The 17,980-nt window shown below is 37.0% G+C and overlaps 1 protein-coding gene across 3 annotated transcripts in view; it reads left to right on the forward strand.

Moving 5' to 3' along the window:
- The window catches only part of nphp4 (nephronophthisis 4), a 433,219-nt gene that overhangs the window by 129,304 nt on the left and 285,935 nt on the right, over positions 1 to 17,980 (forward strand). For all 3 annotated transcript variants that reach the window (XM_072244772.1, XM_072244773.1, XM_072244774.1), the window contains 2 exons: positions 2,135 to 2,271; positions 12,064 to 12,215. In XM_072244772.1, the coding sequence (XP_072100873.1) occupies positions 2,135 to 2,271; positions 12,064 to 12,215 (289 nt within the window). The remainder of the gene's footprint in view (positions 1 to 2,134; positions 2,272 to 12,063; positions 12,216 to 17,980) is intronic.

Consider the following 17,980-nt stretch of genomic DNA (forward strand, 5'->3'; position numbering starts at 1 on the left):
TATTTACTAAATTGTTTGTGTTTCTTTATAAATAAGGTGCTTTTATTTTTGAATTAAACATGTTTTCTTAAACTGTTTCTGAGTCTTTCAGAAGATTGATATGATTAACCTATATGGAGTAGAGTGTGGGATGAGGATGCACTGATTGATAGGTGGGAACAGGAATCTTGTTTTTAGTTAGTAGCACAGTTTACATTTCTATTTAAAATAATTGTTCAAGATAAATTTTACCAGTGGTACTTGAAAACTTCTGTACTTTTTAGTTGTTTCTATTCTCTATTTTATGAAAACTGAAGAACGTTGAGCTCATTAATGATATCTGTTCAAAGTTCAAAGGAAGTTTATTATCAAAGTACATCTATGTCACTATATTCTACCTTAACATTAACTTACTTGTGAGAAGTCACAGTAAATACAAAGAAACAGCATGGAATCAAAGAAACAGCATGGAATCAATGAACAAGATGGACTGACAACCAATGTGCAAAAGACAGTAAACTACAAATCAAACAAAATAATGATAATAATTAAACAATAAATATTGGGAAATATGAGTATAATTCAAGTGAGAATTCATTTTCTAATCCATAATCTTTCCTATTTGCTGATCAGTACCTGTAGTCCTAAAATATTATTATTGCAAAAATAAGTTTAAAGGTTGTATACAGTTATTTTTCTTATTCTGCTATATAATATTCAGGATGAGTGATGAGAAAACAGGCTATTTCTGGCAAAATATTTTTCATTTTGCCATTTAAAAAATGAAATGGTGGACATTATTTAATGTTATCATTTACTTTTTAAAAAGCATTTGCTAACTATAAGAGACTTCTGCAGAACATTTATTTCGGTCATGTCAACACTGTTGTCATTTAGTTGCACTTACTAACTGAGAAATACATTAGTTGATTGATCTGTCTTGCATAAATTAAACTTGCAAATAGTTAAATACATAGTCAAATTAAAAAATTAGAAAACTTGGATGGCAGTACAGGAACAACATTTTTTGAATGCATGTGACACAAAATGGCTACCCTGATTACATAGGGGCATTTAGTTAGAATCTTGGAGTCTTACGGTACAGAAACAGGCTGACCAAGATGCCCATTTAAGCTAATTCAATTTTCCTGCATTTTTTTCCACGTTCCTCTAAACTTTTCTCAGCTATGTAAGTGTCCAAATTAAATATTGTAATTCTACTCGCATTTAACACTTCATCCACCAACTCATTCCGTATACTGTATGCACAATCTCCTTCATGAAGAGGTTGCCCCCAGGAAGTTGCCCCTCAGGTCCCCTTTAAATCTTTCCCCTCTCATCCTGAACTGATTTTCTCCAGTTTTTGACACAAAATATCAGAAGTATCAAAGTGGGAGGGAAATAAGTGATCAAGTGAATGACTATCATATTATTTTCTTTGAGTCTTGCTGTGTCCCAGAAAACTAGTCATTACAAGGCTGTGTTCAAAAATCAAAGTTCGAAGTAAAATTTATTACCAGATTACATACATGTCATCACATACAACTCAGATTATTTTTCCAGTGGGCATACTAAGCAAATCTATAGAATAGTAACTGTAAACAAGATCAATGAACAACAAACTGTGCAAATGCAAATATAAATAAATAGCAGTAAATAACAAGCATGAAATAACAAGACGAAGAGTCCTTAAAGTGAGACCATCCATTGTGAGAATACCAGAAGTAGAATGAGTGTAGTTATCCCCTTTTTTCATACCGGATAGCTGAGGGGTAGTAATTGTTCTTGAACCTCGTAATGTAAGTCCCAAGGCACTTGTACCTTCTACCTGATGGTGGCCGTGAGAAAACAGCATGGTTTGAATGGTGAGGATCTTTGATGATACAAGCTGCTTTTCTACGGCAAAGTTTCATGTTGGTGTGCTCAGTGGTTGGGTGTTTTACCGAATCCACTACTTTTTATAGGATTTTCCACTCAAAGGCATTGATGTTCCCATACCAGGCCGCAATGCAGCCGGTCAGCACACATCTATAGCAGTTTACCAAGGTTTTTAATGACATGCTGAATCTCTGCAGTCTCCTGAGGAAGCAGAGGCATAACTTAAAAAATAGCTTTCTTGTTTTAATTATGACAAATCTTTTATATTTGATTCAAGGTGATGCTTTGAAGAAACCTCATTTACTGAAGACTGTAACGTGTTTCTTGGATAAATTGTCACTTCAGCTATACCCAACAGTGGAAAAATTTGAAGAGGAGCTGGTGGAATTGCTTAATGCAGACAGGCTGTTTAAGGTATGGCAGAGCAATGGATAATGCTGATATTGCATGCCTTTTCCAACTTTATTCACAATATTTTCCCTTCACTTGTGATTGCCATTGATATGAGTTGTTATAATCAAGTGGTGTGAGGGTCATCAGTGCTTTTTCAATTTTTATCCTTGATGCTACCCTGACAGTAGGAAACAGCGACCACCAATCAAAGTGTGTACTTCTGTTTGGTTTAAGGGGAGCTGAATTAGCAAAGTATTGGTATGCAGAGTTACTGCAATGTGCACTAACCATGATTAATCTTAAAATCCTTTGAACTATTTTTGAAGTTATGCTGATGATTGGAACAGGAGATTTATTGGTGTAGGTTGTCCACTGTCCAAAATTACTTGGTAATTTACCTGGACCACACTATTCCCTCCATTTAGGAGGACCTATGGATCTAGGACCCTGTCTTCCAACACATTGGTGTGGCTCAGCACAGCAGCACTCATTACCTGTTCAAGAGAAATCTAAAACAAAATTAACATTACATAAGAATTAACTTAAAAAAAAACCAAAAAACGACAGTTCAGAATATTAAATGAACTTTATTAAATCCAAGTAAAATGCTTAACCAATTCTTCTCCCACAGCTGATTTTTCCCATTCATCCAGTGAAACAGCTGTGTATTGGAAGCAGGGGTTTAACCACCAAAATGTAATTCCTGAGGCACAAGAAACTGGAATCTTGTGCAAAACCAAGCTTTGGAGGAGGTCAGGCAGCATCTGTGGAGGCCAAGTGATGGTCAATATTTTAGATTGGGACTTGTATTGGGGCTGAGATTGTAAAGGAGAGATGTCCAGAGTATAGTGGTGAGGAGGAGGGGTGAGGTGGGAGGTGGAAAATAGATCATAGAGTTATCATAGAGCACTACAGTACAGAACAGATTTAGGCCATTTGGCCCATCTAGTCCATGCTGAACTATTAATCTGCCTTGTCCCTTTGACCAGCACCTGCATCATAGCCTCCGTACTTCTCTCATCCATGTACCTATTCAGATTTCTCTTAAATGCTGAATTTGAACCCTCATCCACCATTCCTGTGGCATTGTTCCACTTCTCACCACCTTCTGAGTGAAGAGGTTCCCCCTCATGTTCTCTTTAAACATAATCTTCTTTCACTCTTAACCCATGACCTCTAGTTTTAGTCTTGCACAGTAGCGTAGTGCATAATGCTTTACAGTACAGGCAACCTGGGTTCAATTCTCACCTGTAAGGACTTTGTATGTTCTTCACCATGTCTGAGTGGGTTTCTTCCTCGTGTTTCCTCCCACAGTCCAAAGATGTACCAGTTGGTAGGTTAAATGGCCAGTGTAAATTGTTCTGTTATTAGGCTAGGACTAAATCGGGGAATTACTGGGCAGCAGTGTGGCTTGAAGGGCTGGAAGGGCCTACTCAACACCCTTAGTCCTGACGAAGGGTCTCGGCTTGAAACGTCGACTGTACTTTTTCCTATGGATGCTGTCTGGCCTGCTGCGTTTCACCAGCATTTTGTATGTGTTGCATGGAGCTAAATAGATGGCGGAGATCTTAATGGAATTTTACTAGATCACTAGATGCAAAGTTTTCCCCTACACAAACTTCTGTCACGTGTCCTGTTTTATTCCCTGAGGAGATCTGGTATCACACTCTCCCTAGATGAGATCTCTATGTATTGATTAAGGAAACTTACTTGAACACTTTTGACAAACCCTATCCCATACAGCCCTTTTACTGTATGGGGGTCCCAGTCAATATGTGCAACTGTCTGCATCTCTCTACAAGTTTGCTCCTGATAAGTAGATACAGATGTCATGAGGTCGATGGTTCAACGGGGTAAGTTGAGCCAGGTGAGGAGGGGAGGTGGAGAAAGTGTCTGTTGTCCCTCAGAGGCATGCAAAGTGTAGCTTGTGTTTTCCCTTAAGATTGGGACGGATACAGAAAAATTGATAGGTAGGCAAGAATATGGATTACACACAAAATGCTGGAGGAACTCAGCAGATCAGGTAGTATCACCTTCAGGACTAATGAAGGGTCTTGGCCCAAAACATTGACTATTTATTCCTCTATAAATGCTGCCTGACCTGTTGAATTCCTCCATCATTTTGTGTATGTTACTTTGGATTTCCAGAATCTCTTATGTTTACAAATCAGGATCAATATGGTACAATCAGTGTATCTAACGGGTGACAAGTAATCATAGCATAAACGGTAATTATGGCACAGTTAGTATAATTAGGAAAATCCTGGTATTTTGTGAGAATGGGGACAGCCATGGGAGAATTACTCAGGCATGGAAGGATGCAATGGGAGAATTGTTCAGGCATGGAAGAATGCAATGGGAGAACTGTTCAGGCATGGAAGAATGCAATGGGAGAACTGTTCAGGCATGGAAGAATGCATTGTAGAGTGTTCCCTTGCCAAATTCAGATATTCCATGGATGATAACTAATGAAGGATTAAAATTAAGTCTGAACTTTAAACTATTGTTACCAGGTAGATACCTGCATATAGGAGAGTTAATCCAGAGCAGGGATGGGAGTGCTTTTGTGGCAATGGAGGTGTAAAGGGGATAAAATGCCAATTTCCAACTAATCCTTTAATATAAATCAGGATGGATCGGATATTTGCTGAGAAAAATATCCTTGCGCAAACATGCTCTATAATAGTATCAGTGGAATGGAATCAGTTTCATAGGTGATAGAGCATAACAGGTTGATGTGACTATGTAGTATGCTTAACATTACTAATGAGTGAGGAACATATAGAAAGTGGGTTCAGATGGTAGGTGGAAAAACTACAATTTAAAAACAAGCAGTTGTTTTAGACATAGCTTGTGCTCTAGCAACAATTCTAAGAAATTGTTGAACATAGATTCTCTTGGCTATGCAATTGGAGTACACTCCTCTACAGAAAAGAAATGTCTACTGATTTATGATAGCCATATTACAGGTATGTTATCTACTAGTTATTTTTTTTGTTATTTTTAGTTTTTTTTTCTAGTAAGTACATTTTTGGAGAATTTTGAGTCTTGCAGTACTTAAAGGATTCCAGGTAGAGGTTTTAGAATTGCTAATATCTCACACATATTTCAACAAATACTTATTATTGGAAATCTTTCCAAGATTTCCTTCCAATTTAATCTGCTAGACTGGTTTGCTCCTGAAAGATTTTTGCTTTGTTCTTTTTTGTTTGAGAATGAGTACTTCTGCAGTGAATGCTAGGCAAAATTCACAACACGATTGTTAAACTTATTTTGAAGTTAAGATCTGTAAAAGAAATACGCTATGACTGCAGCAGTCAAAGGTATATTGCTTAGTTATCTTTAAAGTATTGCTAACATCTTCAATGGAAAAACCTGAGAAGCAAAAAAATGTTAAGATTTGGTATTTCAGTGACAATACATCTTTTTTTGTATTCTGCCATTTATAAATTTAAATTTGTTGTATTGATAGCTCGATAGAATACTATTTTCTGATGAACGTCCAAATTCCTTTCAAACTACATGCAGGCTCTATTTGTCGTTCATGATATGCAAAGATTCAGTGACAGGAGTGGATCTCATACTACTTTCAGCGACAAACAAGTTTCTTCAAAGTATTTTCTTAGCAGTCTTGAGATGTAACAAGGTTCTTTATAATATTAATAATGTATATAGTAATAACATGAAATATTCATTTCAAGACAAGTAGGTTTGCAAGAACATGCTGTTAATGAAAAGGCAAGTTCAGAAAATTACTTGTAATGTCGCAGTTTGTTGTGATCTGTGCTTAATTTAATAATGGGCTTGTGTGAATAATTTTATTTAGGAAGTGCTGGTATGTTGATTAATAAGGATCTTTAAAAGTCGGAAAGGGGCTGCACAGTAGGGTAGTTGTTACCACCATGGTAGTTGTCATCAATGTAACAGTGACCTGGGTTCAATTCCTGCTGCTGCCTTTAAGGAGTTTGTACGTTCTCCCTGTGACCATGTGGGTTTCTTCCGGGTGCTGCAGTTTCCTCCCGTGGTCCAAAGATGTACCAGTTGGTAGGTTAATTGGGCATTGTAAGTTGATTCATGATTAGGCTAAGGTTAAATCAGGGGATTAATGGCAACGTGGCTCATAGTGCTGGAAGAACTATTCTGTGCTGTATCTCAATAAATAAATAAATTTTGGATAATTTAGAGAATCTACTTTGTATTACTTAACTATTTACAATAAAACTCGTATATAGCAATCATTGTTTTGTCAAAATAAGAAACTATTTTCTTTGGATAAAGAATAATGAACTTTTATGAATTGTGGCTGATCTAAAATCATTCCAGATTTTGATGAATTCATACATAATGAGGAAAAGTGTGTCTGGTTTTTAACATCCTTATTACAAGAAATTACCACTTAGAGGTCATTTCGGATACCAGTTATTTTTCCAGCATACCCTATTCAATGAACTATGCAGTTGGTTTACAATTTATTAAATAGGACTGTACCCATCTAGATCTTTCCAATGTGCAAGACTGTAAAGTGAATGTGTTATGAGTTCTTCTTAAATGGTTTCACTTTGGAGTTCTGATCACATTCACAAAAGAGATCCAATAATTTCGTGCAAGAGTTACGTACTACCAATTTGGCTGATATTATATCTGCTCTCTAGTTAGAACAACTGAACCCAGTTGTATCTTTTCTAATTGTTATTTAGTTATCATGGATATTGCTATTGTTAATTTTTTTTTACTTAAAGGTTAACTAGTGTTGATTATTGAAAGATAACACAGAACTTCTTCAATACTATAAACATGCAGACATAAAAAATTGCCTATAAAAAGCATTCCCCCCCCCTTGGAAGTGTTCAGGTTTTATTGTTTTACAACATTGAATCACAGTGGATTTAATTTGGCATTTTTGTCACTGATGTACAGAAATGAATCTTTTATGTCAAAGTGAAAACAGATGTCTACAAATTGGTCTAAATTTATTACAATTATTAAACACAAAATAATTGATTGCATAATTACTCACTCCCTTTAAATCAACATTTAATAGATGCGCCTTTGGCAGCAATTACAATCTTGAGTCCATCCTGACCTCTCTATCAGCTTTGCACATCTGGGCACTGCAATTTTTCGCCATTCTTCTTTACAAAACTGCTCAAGCTCTGTCAGATTGCACGGGAATTGTAAGTGAACAGCCCTTTTCAAGTCCAGCCACAAGTTCTCAATTAGATTGAGGTCTGGACTCTGACTTGGCCACTTCAGGACATTAACTTTGTTGTTTTTAAGCCATTCCTATGTAGCTTTGGCTTTATGCCTGGGGTCATTGTTTTGCTGGAAAACAAATCTTCTGTCAAGTCGCAGTTCTCTTGCAGACTGCAGCAGGTTTTCCCTGTACTTTGCTGCATTCATTTTACCCTCTACCTTTACGAGCCTTTCAGGGCCTGTTATAGTGAATCATCCCCACAGCATGATGCAGTCACTACCATGCTTCACGATAGTGACAGTGTGTTTTTGATGATGTGTGGTGGTTGGCTTATGCCAAACATAGTGTTTAGTCTGATGGCCAAAAAGCTCAATTTTGGTTACATCAGACCATAGAACCTTCCAGCTGACTTTGGAGTCTCCTACGTGCCTTTTGGCAAACTCTAGTTGAGATTTCATGTGAGTTTTTTTCCAACAGTGGCTTTCTCTTTGCCACTGTCCCATAAAGCTGCGACTGGTGAAGCACTCAGACAACAATTGTTGTATGCACAGTCTCTCCCATCTCAGCCACTGAAGCTTGTAACTCCTCCAGAGTTGTCATAGGCCCCTTGGTGGCCTCCCTCACTAGTCCCCTTCTTGCACAGTCACTCAGTTTTTGAAGATCACCTGCTCGAGGCAGATTCACAGTTGTGGCATATTCTTTCCATTTCTTGATGATTGGCTTAACTGTACTCCAAGAGATATTCATTGACTTGGAAATTTTCTTGTATTCATCTCCTGACTTATGCTTTTCAATATCCTTTTTGTGGAGTTGCTTGGAGCGTTCCTTTGTCTTTATGGTGTAGTTTTTGTGAGGATACTGACTCACCAGCAGTTGGACCTTGCAAGACAGGTATATCTTTACTACAATCAGTTGAAACACCTTGACTGTGCACAGGTAATCTCCATTTAACTAATTGTGTGACTTCTCATACCAGTTGGCTACACCAGTGATGATTTGGTATGTCATCTTAAAGGGGGAGGGGGTTGAATACTTAGGCAATCAATTATTTTGTGTTTTATATTTGTAATTCACTTAGATCACTCTGTAGAGATCTGTTTTCACTTTGATACGGAATAGTTTCTTTCTGTTATCAGTGTCAAAAAAAGCCGAATTAAATCCACTGTCATTTAATGTTGTAAAACAATGAAACATGAAAAATTCCAAGGGGGTGAATACCTTTTATAGGCACTGTTTCTGTACCCTTCTTTGTGAATAGAATTTGATTTGACTCATCTTACTCTTCTCCAGCAAACGCCATTGATGAGGCTAGATAGTGCAACTGCTGCACATGTACCCTTTTCGCTGTGCTTCATGTTAATTCTATTCCAACACTCTTTCTTTCCTTTTTCTTATGTGCTTGCCTGGCTTTACATTAACCTACTACCTTATTTTATTTTTAAGACTTTAATTCAATTGAGGACAATATGTCTTCAACTGCTTTTTTTTTGAATATTATTGCCATTTTTCTTACATCCACATCTGGCCCAGTTGACCTGGATTCCATCCTGACCTCGAGTGCTGTCTGTTTAGAGTTTGTACATCCTCTCCTTGACTCCGTGAGTTTCCCCTTAGTGCTCTGGTTTCTGCCCATATCCTTAAAGTAGGTTAATTGGTTACTGTAAACTACCCCAATGTAGGTGGGTGGTGGAAGAATAACGGAAAAAAGCAGGAGAATGGGAGTGGTGGAGTTGTTCTGAGAGCCAACATAGACTTGAGTCAAGTGGCTTCCCTTTCTGTCAAAAAAATATGCAAAATAGTGTGGAACTATAAGAATACACTGTATACTGAGCAGGATTCCATACATGTTCAATATAACTTTTCTGCTTTACAATACACTATGTTACATGCTTTTTGGAAATACACTATGTTGGTTTGATTTTTTTTAAATAATCTTATTAACAAGCTTTGCACCTTTTAGTGATTAGTGTATTTGTACTCGTTGATCCCTATACTTTTCTAATTATTCAGGCTCTGAACTCTCTGTTGCCCCTTGACTCTTCCCATCAAAATCAGCACTTCTCACTTATCTATATTGAAGCAGATAAGCCAATTACACATCCACTGTGTACGTAATTAATGTCTTCATTTATTTTATGAATTCTTTCCTTGGTGCAAACAACACCTCTCAGTTTAAAGCTGTCTGCAAATTTTGAAATTATAAATTCAATTCTCAAGGCTAAACATGAAAATAAATTGTGAACAACAGGAGTTCTAGCATCCATCTCTTTGGCACATTTCTTCCCAGTTCTTTGCCAGTCTGAGCAGCTGCCTTAACATCTCATTTCTTTTTTGTTTATTAACCATCTTGCTGTCCATTCTGCCACCTTGTGCTCTGAACTCAAGACATGTAGCTTTTAAAGTTTGTTAGTAAATCCAAATGTAATTTATTTACTGCATTACGTATTCTCCCTTTGTTAATTCTTCAAAATATGAAATTTCATCATGTTATACTTGATAAAATTTAATATTTTGAAGAAAATTTAAATTTTATCAAGTAGGACCTTTTTTTAAAGACACATTTCATTAAGGATATTACTATATTTCCTACCACTGGCATTAAATTAATAGATTTACCTTCTGTATAAAAAGTAGGGGTAACATTTGTTGTTCATCAGTGCTTTGGTTCTTTTACTCTTTTTAATGAATTGTTAGGTATGTGCAACAATAACTGTGTTTTTCCTTTGTGTTTTTAATTGAACTCATGCAATCCAGGAGGTCTGATTGGCTTGTTTAGTACATCTGTGGTATCATGTTCAACCTTGGTCTCCAAAGTATATGTCATCTCTAAAAATTGAAGGCATTATGTGAATGATGAGCAATAACATTATTATTTGTATGGGGTTTCACCAAAATGACAGTAATGATTTAGGTGGCTTGTGTGCGCTCTTGTTGTAATGTCTATTTGAGACTGAAAGCTGATTTGTGAGCGTTTTGCTGGTGAATGAGTTATTTCAGCATGGCTACAGATTAAAAGTGGTTGTAATTGATTATTTTCACATTGACTAAATACTATTTATACAGTGATTTTGTGACAGTGCGAGTTGGGAATAAGCGTGCAAGAAGTAGTGAAATTTCTAAGATCAAGCTCTGTCTCAAAGCACCTTCTTAAGTGTGAAGACCAGTTCTTTTGATGGTCACTGCTGACTGCACAGTGTGAGAATGTACTTTGTTGGTTAAGAATGGGAGCTCCATCCTGTATTAATGCAGTCAATGAGTGTTTGCACTTCTTGGAAGCCTACAATTGCAGCAAACCATGTCTTTTGTATGATCTTCCAGAGAAGAAAATGTCACTGATCACCTTCAGGTATTGGCGCATAGCAAACAGCTCTGAGATGTGTCATATTTCTGCAAGTCTATCCTGGAATGGCTCTGAAACTGCGAAGTAAAGAATGATTGTGACCTTGACTTTGATTGTGAGAACAGTTCAGGCACATGTGTGACCTTGTTAAGACATTTTATGGGGTTACTGATCTCGGTGATGCCCAAGATGACAGGTACTGTGATGGTAAAGTGTTTGGACTAAACAATCCAGAAATTTAGGTTCAACTTCCAGCATTTTAGCTGTGGAATGTAAATTCATTTAATCGTTCATGATTTTTGAAAAAAGAACCCTTATCTTGAGTAATGATGACCACAAAACACTAGATAGTCACAAAATTCTAGGCTCTTAAATGCTCTCAAGTAATCTAATGCCCTAGAAGGCATTCATTGTGCAGCAGTTTAGCTCTGCGTACAGGTTCATTATGAACAGAGCTTTAAATAGCGTGATTTCAGAATAACCTGTGTTTGTAAACCTGGTTGTTCTGTGAGTTGATTACAACTATCGTTGTTATGATAGATATCATGAAAATCTCAACTGATAATAAATTTTGGACACACAATAACATTTGGGGAAGTTTCATGCTATTTGGAAGAGTTCTAAGAATAAAAATATGCTTGCAGGCAAAAAGATCTTGCCCAAAGGTGAGAGGGCAATGTTAATGACAGATGTAAGAATTCAGCAATTTGTGCAAAATTTTCTCCAGAGGTTAATATACTTTTCAACAACACAAAGCCATTTTTCTTTGCAATTGTGTTAACTATTTTCTAGCCTGTTGTCTTTTAATTGTATAATATATGTGCAGCTATAGAAGACAATTGAAGTTACAGTACAGTCTGATACTAGTGTTCAAAATATTGCTTTGAAAGGAACATTCATTTGATTGTAAACACTGGAAACTAATGTATGAATAAATTATATCCCTGCATATTAATTTTTCATTAATCAAATTTCTTTTGTTTATTTGTTGTGCCAATTACAGATCACTGAAATATAAAATCTGTTTACTTAAGGGAATAATAGATGTCATTTATTTAATGATTTACTTAAGGGAATAATAGATGTCATTTATTTAATGAATTTTACTTACCTGAAATATTATCATTGTTTCTAGTGAATTGTCAGTGCTACTGGCAGTTTTACTGAATTTTCTGTTTTTACTTCAGATTTACAACATCCATCATATTATACATTGATTTGCTTTCTTGACAATGCCTTTGAGAATAACATATGGAAGTCTATTTTGTGTCTGTTTCAGAGTGATCAAGTTGCTGATGGAAGCACCATTGTTATTCAAGAACGAAGGCTGCATGTTGGTGTTCACAATGGCTTGTGTTATGTGCAGAAACCACAGGTGGTGGTTTTGATTCCAGGGATAATGCAAGGAAAATCTGGGAATATTTCCAAAAGGTAAATTGTAAATGAGGTTAAATATTTACATATAAATGTGTACTGAATATGCAGGCTGGTTTAACCTGTGGTAATCTAAAACGTCCACTATCATAAAATAATAAAAGACCAGATTTAATTTAAGTCATTAAATTTTATCAAATTCCTGTATCTTTACATTTCGAAAGACATTACATTTGGTTATGTGTGACTTAGTATGTGTTCCATTGGGCTGGATTGGGGTCTTATAGAGCACTGCCAGCTAACTGCAGTGAGTTTGGTGGTATGTTCCAGGTAGCTTCACTTACAGATACCAGTTCAGAAGTAAGGAGCAGGGGGCTGTTGGGTGACCTGTTGCTTAGCCCCTGGACTCACGGTTCCTGAGCTGACTGGTTGGATGCAAGCTATCTGGCCGTTTAGCTTTGAAGGACTGTAACATAGTCAGGGCCCTTTGTTCAACCTTGCCTGCACCAAACATGATGCCAAATTAAATGAACGCCATTTGCTTACAAGTGGTCAGTATGCTTCTATTCCTTGCCTGTTTATGTGTCTGCCTAAATTTTCCTATATTGCCTGCTTTTATCCCACCTCCCATGGTAGACATTCCAGGCACCTGCTCTCTTTCTGTATCAAAAATACCTTGCACTCTCAGACCTTCTTTAAACTTTCCCCCTCAGACCTGAAACCTATGCTGTATGGTATATGACAATTCCAACCTGGAGAAAAAAAAATGGTTATCTTTGCCTCTGTCAGGTTGCTCCTCTGCCTCCAGTGCTCTAGAAAAAACAATTCATTTTTTTCAGCCTCTATACATTCTAATTGAGGCAGCATCCTGGTGGATGTCTTCTGTATCCTCACCGAGATGTCTACATTCTCTCTGTGTATGGTATGTTGACCAGAGCTGCACATAATACTCCAGTGTGACCAAACCAGATTTTACAACACTGCATTATGACTTGCCAAATTTTATACTCAAGATGAATGCAAGTATGTCATATGCTGCCTTTACCCCTCTCTATACTTGTGTTGCCACTTTCAGGGAGCTATGAACATGCATCCCAAAATCCCTTTGTACATCAGTGCTCTAATAGTCCTGCGACCTAGACAGAGGCTTAGAGCAATGCAGCACAGATAAAAGAATCTGTAGATAGTCTGCAGCATATCGTGGAAACCAGCATCCCCTCCATGGACTTCTCTACATTTTTCACTGTCTAAGCATAATGAAGCAGTCAGCATAAACAAAGACTCTACCCACACTGGTAGTTCTCTATTCTACCCCTTCCTGTAAGGGAGAAGATACAAAAGTGTAAATGCATACCACTAGGCTCATGGACAGCTTCTATCCTACTGTTGTAAAACTATTGAATGGTTCCCTAGTACAGTGGTACCCAACCACCGGGCCGCAGACCGGTGCCGGGCCACAAAGCATGTGCTACTGGGCCACAAGGAAACAATATGATTTGGCGATATGAGTCAGCTGCACCTTTCCTCATTCCCTGTCACGCCCACTGTTGAGCTTGAACGCATGTGCGGTCATTACCCGTGCGTCATCCACATCAGCGCGGGAAGAAGATGAACTCCTCGAGCTTGCAACTGACGGCGGGCTGAAAAGTATGTTTGAAATAACATCTCTGTCGGCATTGTGGATCAAAGTCAAGGCTAAATATCCTGAGATAGCCATGAAAGCACTGAAAACGTTGCTTCCATTTCCAACATACCTCTGCAATGAATGCAATGAAAGCTAAAATGCGGAATAGAATGGACATAAAGAACCCCCTTCGAGTATCGCTGTGTCCCATCACCCCTCGATAGGACCGTCTTGTTGCAGGGAAACAAGCTCAGGGCTCCCACTGATTCAGCGATATTGGTGTGTTGCAATGATTTTATATGTTCATATGGGGAAAATATGTGCTGTGTGTTTAATATCCAAACGTTACTTAAAATGTTAGGATGCTATTGACTTATAAGTGACTGATATAACCATATAACAATTACAGCATGGAAACAGGCCACCTCTGCCCTGCTAGTCCGTGCCGCACGCTACTCTCACCTAGTCCCACCAACATGCACTCGGCCCATACCCCTCCATTCCTTACCTGTCCATATACCTATCCAATTTAACTTTAAATGATAATATCGAACCTGCCTCTACCACTTCTACTGGAAGTTCGTTCAATACTTACTTCAAGCTCCCCTGATAATTGACTTATCACTATATTCATGTGAGGAAAATATGTGCTGTGTGTTTAATATTAAATTCGTTAGATAAACCCTTTTAGAAACAAAATTGAGTGTATTAACCACTTATCACCTATATTCTGGTCGTGATTAAACCACCCCCCCCCCACCCCCCGAACAGAATCGCCAAAAACGATTTGTACAAAAAAATCAGGACGTACACGCATGAGCAAGTCACGCAGGTGCACTGGTGCCCGTGCAAGGCTTCACGGTCATTGTAGCCTTTCATGAGGTAAACACAACGTACTTGACTGCTACTCTTGTCCATTGGCAACCCTACCCCGCCCCCCGGGTCGGCCGGTCGGCAAGAATATTGTCAATAATAAACCGGTCCGCAGTGCAAAAAAGGTTGGGGACCCCTGCCCTAGTACAAAAAGATTGACCATTGACCTTACAATCTACCTGGTTATGATCTTGCACCTTACTGTCAATCTGCAGTGCACTTTGTCTGTAACTGCTGTAACACTTTATTCTACATAGCATTGTTTTATCTTGTACTACCTCAGTGCACTGTTGTAACATATTGATCTGCTTGAGCAGCATGCAAGACAAGTTTCTCGCTGTACCTCAGTACATGTGACAATAATAAACCAATTTACAACTTTACTACTATCAACAACTCCTCCTAATTTCATATATCTGCAAGCCTTGCTGATCAAGCCATGTGAATTCACATTCAAGTCATTTATATAAATAATGAACAACAGGTGTCTTAACACAGCCCCTTTGGCACACCACTAGTCACTGGCTACCATTCTGAGAAACAAACTTCAAACACCACCTATGCTTCCTACCTCTGAGCCAATTTTATATCTACTTAGCTAGCTTGTCTGGATTCCATGAGACCTTGTGTTCCAGACAAGGCTACCATGCGGGTCATAGGCCTTGTGAAAGTTCAAATAGACAGTATCTACTGCCCTATCCTCATCTATATTTTTGGTTATTTATTTTTAAAATTCTAGGAGGCTTTCAAGGCATGACTTTCCATGTACTAAGCCATACTGACTCCTCCCAATGAGACTCTGTTCAAATGCTGGTAGATCCTGTCCCTCAGAATTCCTTCCAGTAACCTTCCCTCTACAGATCTCAGGCTGACCAGCCTGGTAGTTCCCTGGCTTGTCCTTGCCTCCCTTCTGAAATTACAAAGCAACATTAGTCACCTTTGAGTCCTAAGGAACTACACCAATGGCTAATGACAGAACAAATAGCTCCACAAGATCCTCTGTAATTTCTTCTCTAGCCTTCCACAAACTCCAAGGATGCACTTAGTCAGGCCCTGAGGATTTATCCACATTAAAGCTTTGTAAGGTTGCAAATACATCCTCCCAGGTAATCTGAATGTCCTCCAAAACATCCTAAGTTATTTCCCTTATGCTTTTCTCGTCAGTAAACACTGATTTATAAAGAGACTTACTCTCTTCTTAGCTGCCCTTTTAATATAGCTATAGAGCCCTCCTTGCAATTTTCCCTAACCTTACCTGGGTAATCTTACTTTGCTATACCCTTTCTTTGCCCTCCTGATTTTTTTCTTAGGCATATTCTTAATTTTAAAAAAATCATCAAGGGATTCACTTGTCCCTGACCTCCTAAACCCAGTGTATGCTTCCTTCTTTTTCTTGACTAGAGCCTCAGTATCTCTCTTTCTTTTTCAATCTTTTTATTAGTTTCACAAAATATAAACATGACATAGTAGTAATACAAAGTTATTGGGAATACATTGTTATAATTAACATGAGTAGTTATAAAACTAAACAAAAAATTGACAAAACTCCCAATCATAAAGGATATCAATGAATAATACAGAACAAAGCGAAATAACTAGACAAAAATCATGAAAAAGGAAAAACAAAACCCTCCCCCCCCAAAAAAAAACTAATCTAAACAGAATTAATTAACTAAACTAAAAAAAGACTTGGGCTGTATTAACATCACAAAAAATGGGAGAAATGAAAAACCATAGTGTCAGCGACTCTGTTCCTCTTAACCAATATTACAGAGAAGTAAAATAAGTTTGGAAATGGTCAAATTACATCATATGAAAATGCTGAATAAATGGCCTCCAAGTCTTTTTGAATTTAATGGAAGGATCATAAACCACACTTCTAATTTTTTTCAAATTTAAACACAACAGAGTTTGTGAGAACCAGTGAAATTTAGTAGGGGGGTTAATCTTTTTCCAATTCAGCAAAATGGATCTTCTAGCCATTAAAGTAAGAAATGCAATGATCCGATGAGCTGAAGAGGTTAAATGATTTAATTCTATCATTGGTAGCCCCAAAATAGCAGTAATTGGGTGAGGTTGTAAGTCTATATTCAAAACCGTTGAAATAATATCAAAAATGTCTTCTCAATATTTTTTTAACAAAGGACATGACTAAAACATGTGAGCTAAAGAAGCTATCTCGGAATGACATCTATCACAAATAGGGTTTATATAAGAGTAATAACGAGATAAATTATCTTTGGACATATGAGCCCTGTGCACTACTTTAAACTGTACCAACGCATGCTTAGCACATATAGAGGATGAGTTAACTAATTGAAGAATTTTTTCCCAATTTTCAATCGGTATAATAATCTTAAGTTCTCTTTCCCAATCAGTTTTAATTTTATTAGATACATCAGGGCATAAATGCATAATTATATTATAAATAATTGCTACAACACCTTTCTGAGAAAGGTTTAAATCTAAAACTTTTTCCAAAATATCCATTGGATAAGAGTGTGGAAAATTAGCAGAAACAGTAATTAAAAAGTTTCTAATCTGTAGATATCTAAAAAAGTGAGATCTAGGTAAATTATATTTATTAGATAGTTGATCAAAGGACATAAAACAATTATCCAAAAATAAATCACAAAAACGTACTATACCTTTGATTTTCCAATCTAAATAAGCTTGATCCATAGTGCAAGGTTGAAAAAAGAAATTAGATATAATAGGACTTGCTAAAATAAATTGATTCAACCCAAAAAATTTTTGAAATTGAAACCATAAATGTAAAGTATGTTTAACTATTGGATTACTCATTTGTTTATACAATTCAGATAAAGTGAAAGGAAGCGGAGTCCCTAAAACCGAACCCAAAGAAAACCCTTGTGATGAATTACATTCAAGATTTACCCAATGTGGACTTGAAATTGCATCCAAGTCTCATAACCAAAATTTTAAGTATCGAATATTAATTGCCCAATAATAAAATCTAAAATTCGGGAGGGCTAACCCCCCCACTCTTTTTTTAGATTTTTGTAAATACCTTTTACCTAGCCTAGGATTTTTTTTTGTTCTGCCATATATATGAAGAAATTTTTGAGTCAACATTATCAAAAAAAGATCTTGGGATAAAATTGGAACTGATTGAAATACAAATAGAAATTTAGGCAAAATAATCATCTTAATAGCATTAATCTGACCGATCAAAGACAAAGATATTGGTGGCCATTTAGTAAACAAAAGTTGAATCTGATCAATTAGCTAAAATTAGCTTTAAATAAATCTTTATACTTTTTCGTAATTGTAATCCCTAAGTATATAAAAGAGTCAGTAACCA

Source organism: Mobula birostris, chromosome 27, assembly GCF_030028105.1.
Source record: "Mobula birostris isolate sMobBir1 chromosome 27, sMobBir1.hap1, whole genome shotgun sequence".
Taxonomy (NCBI): Eukaryota; Metazoa; Chordata; class Chondrichthyes; order Myliobatiformes; family Myliobatidae; genus Mobula; species Mobula birostris.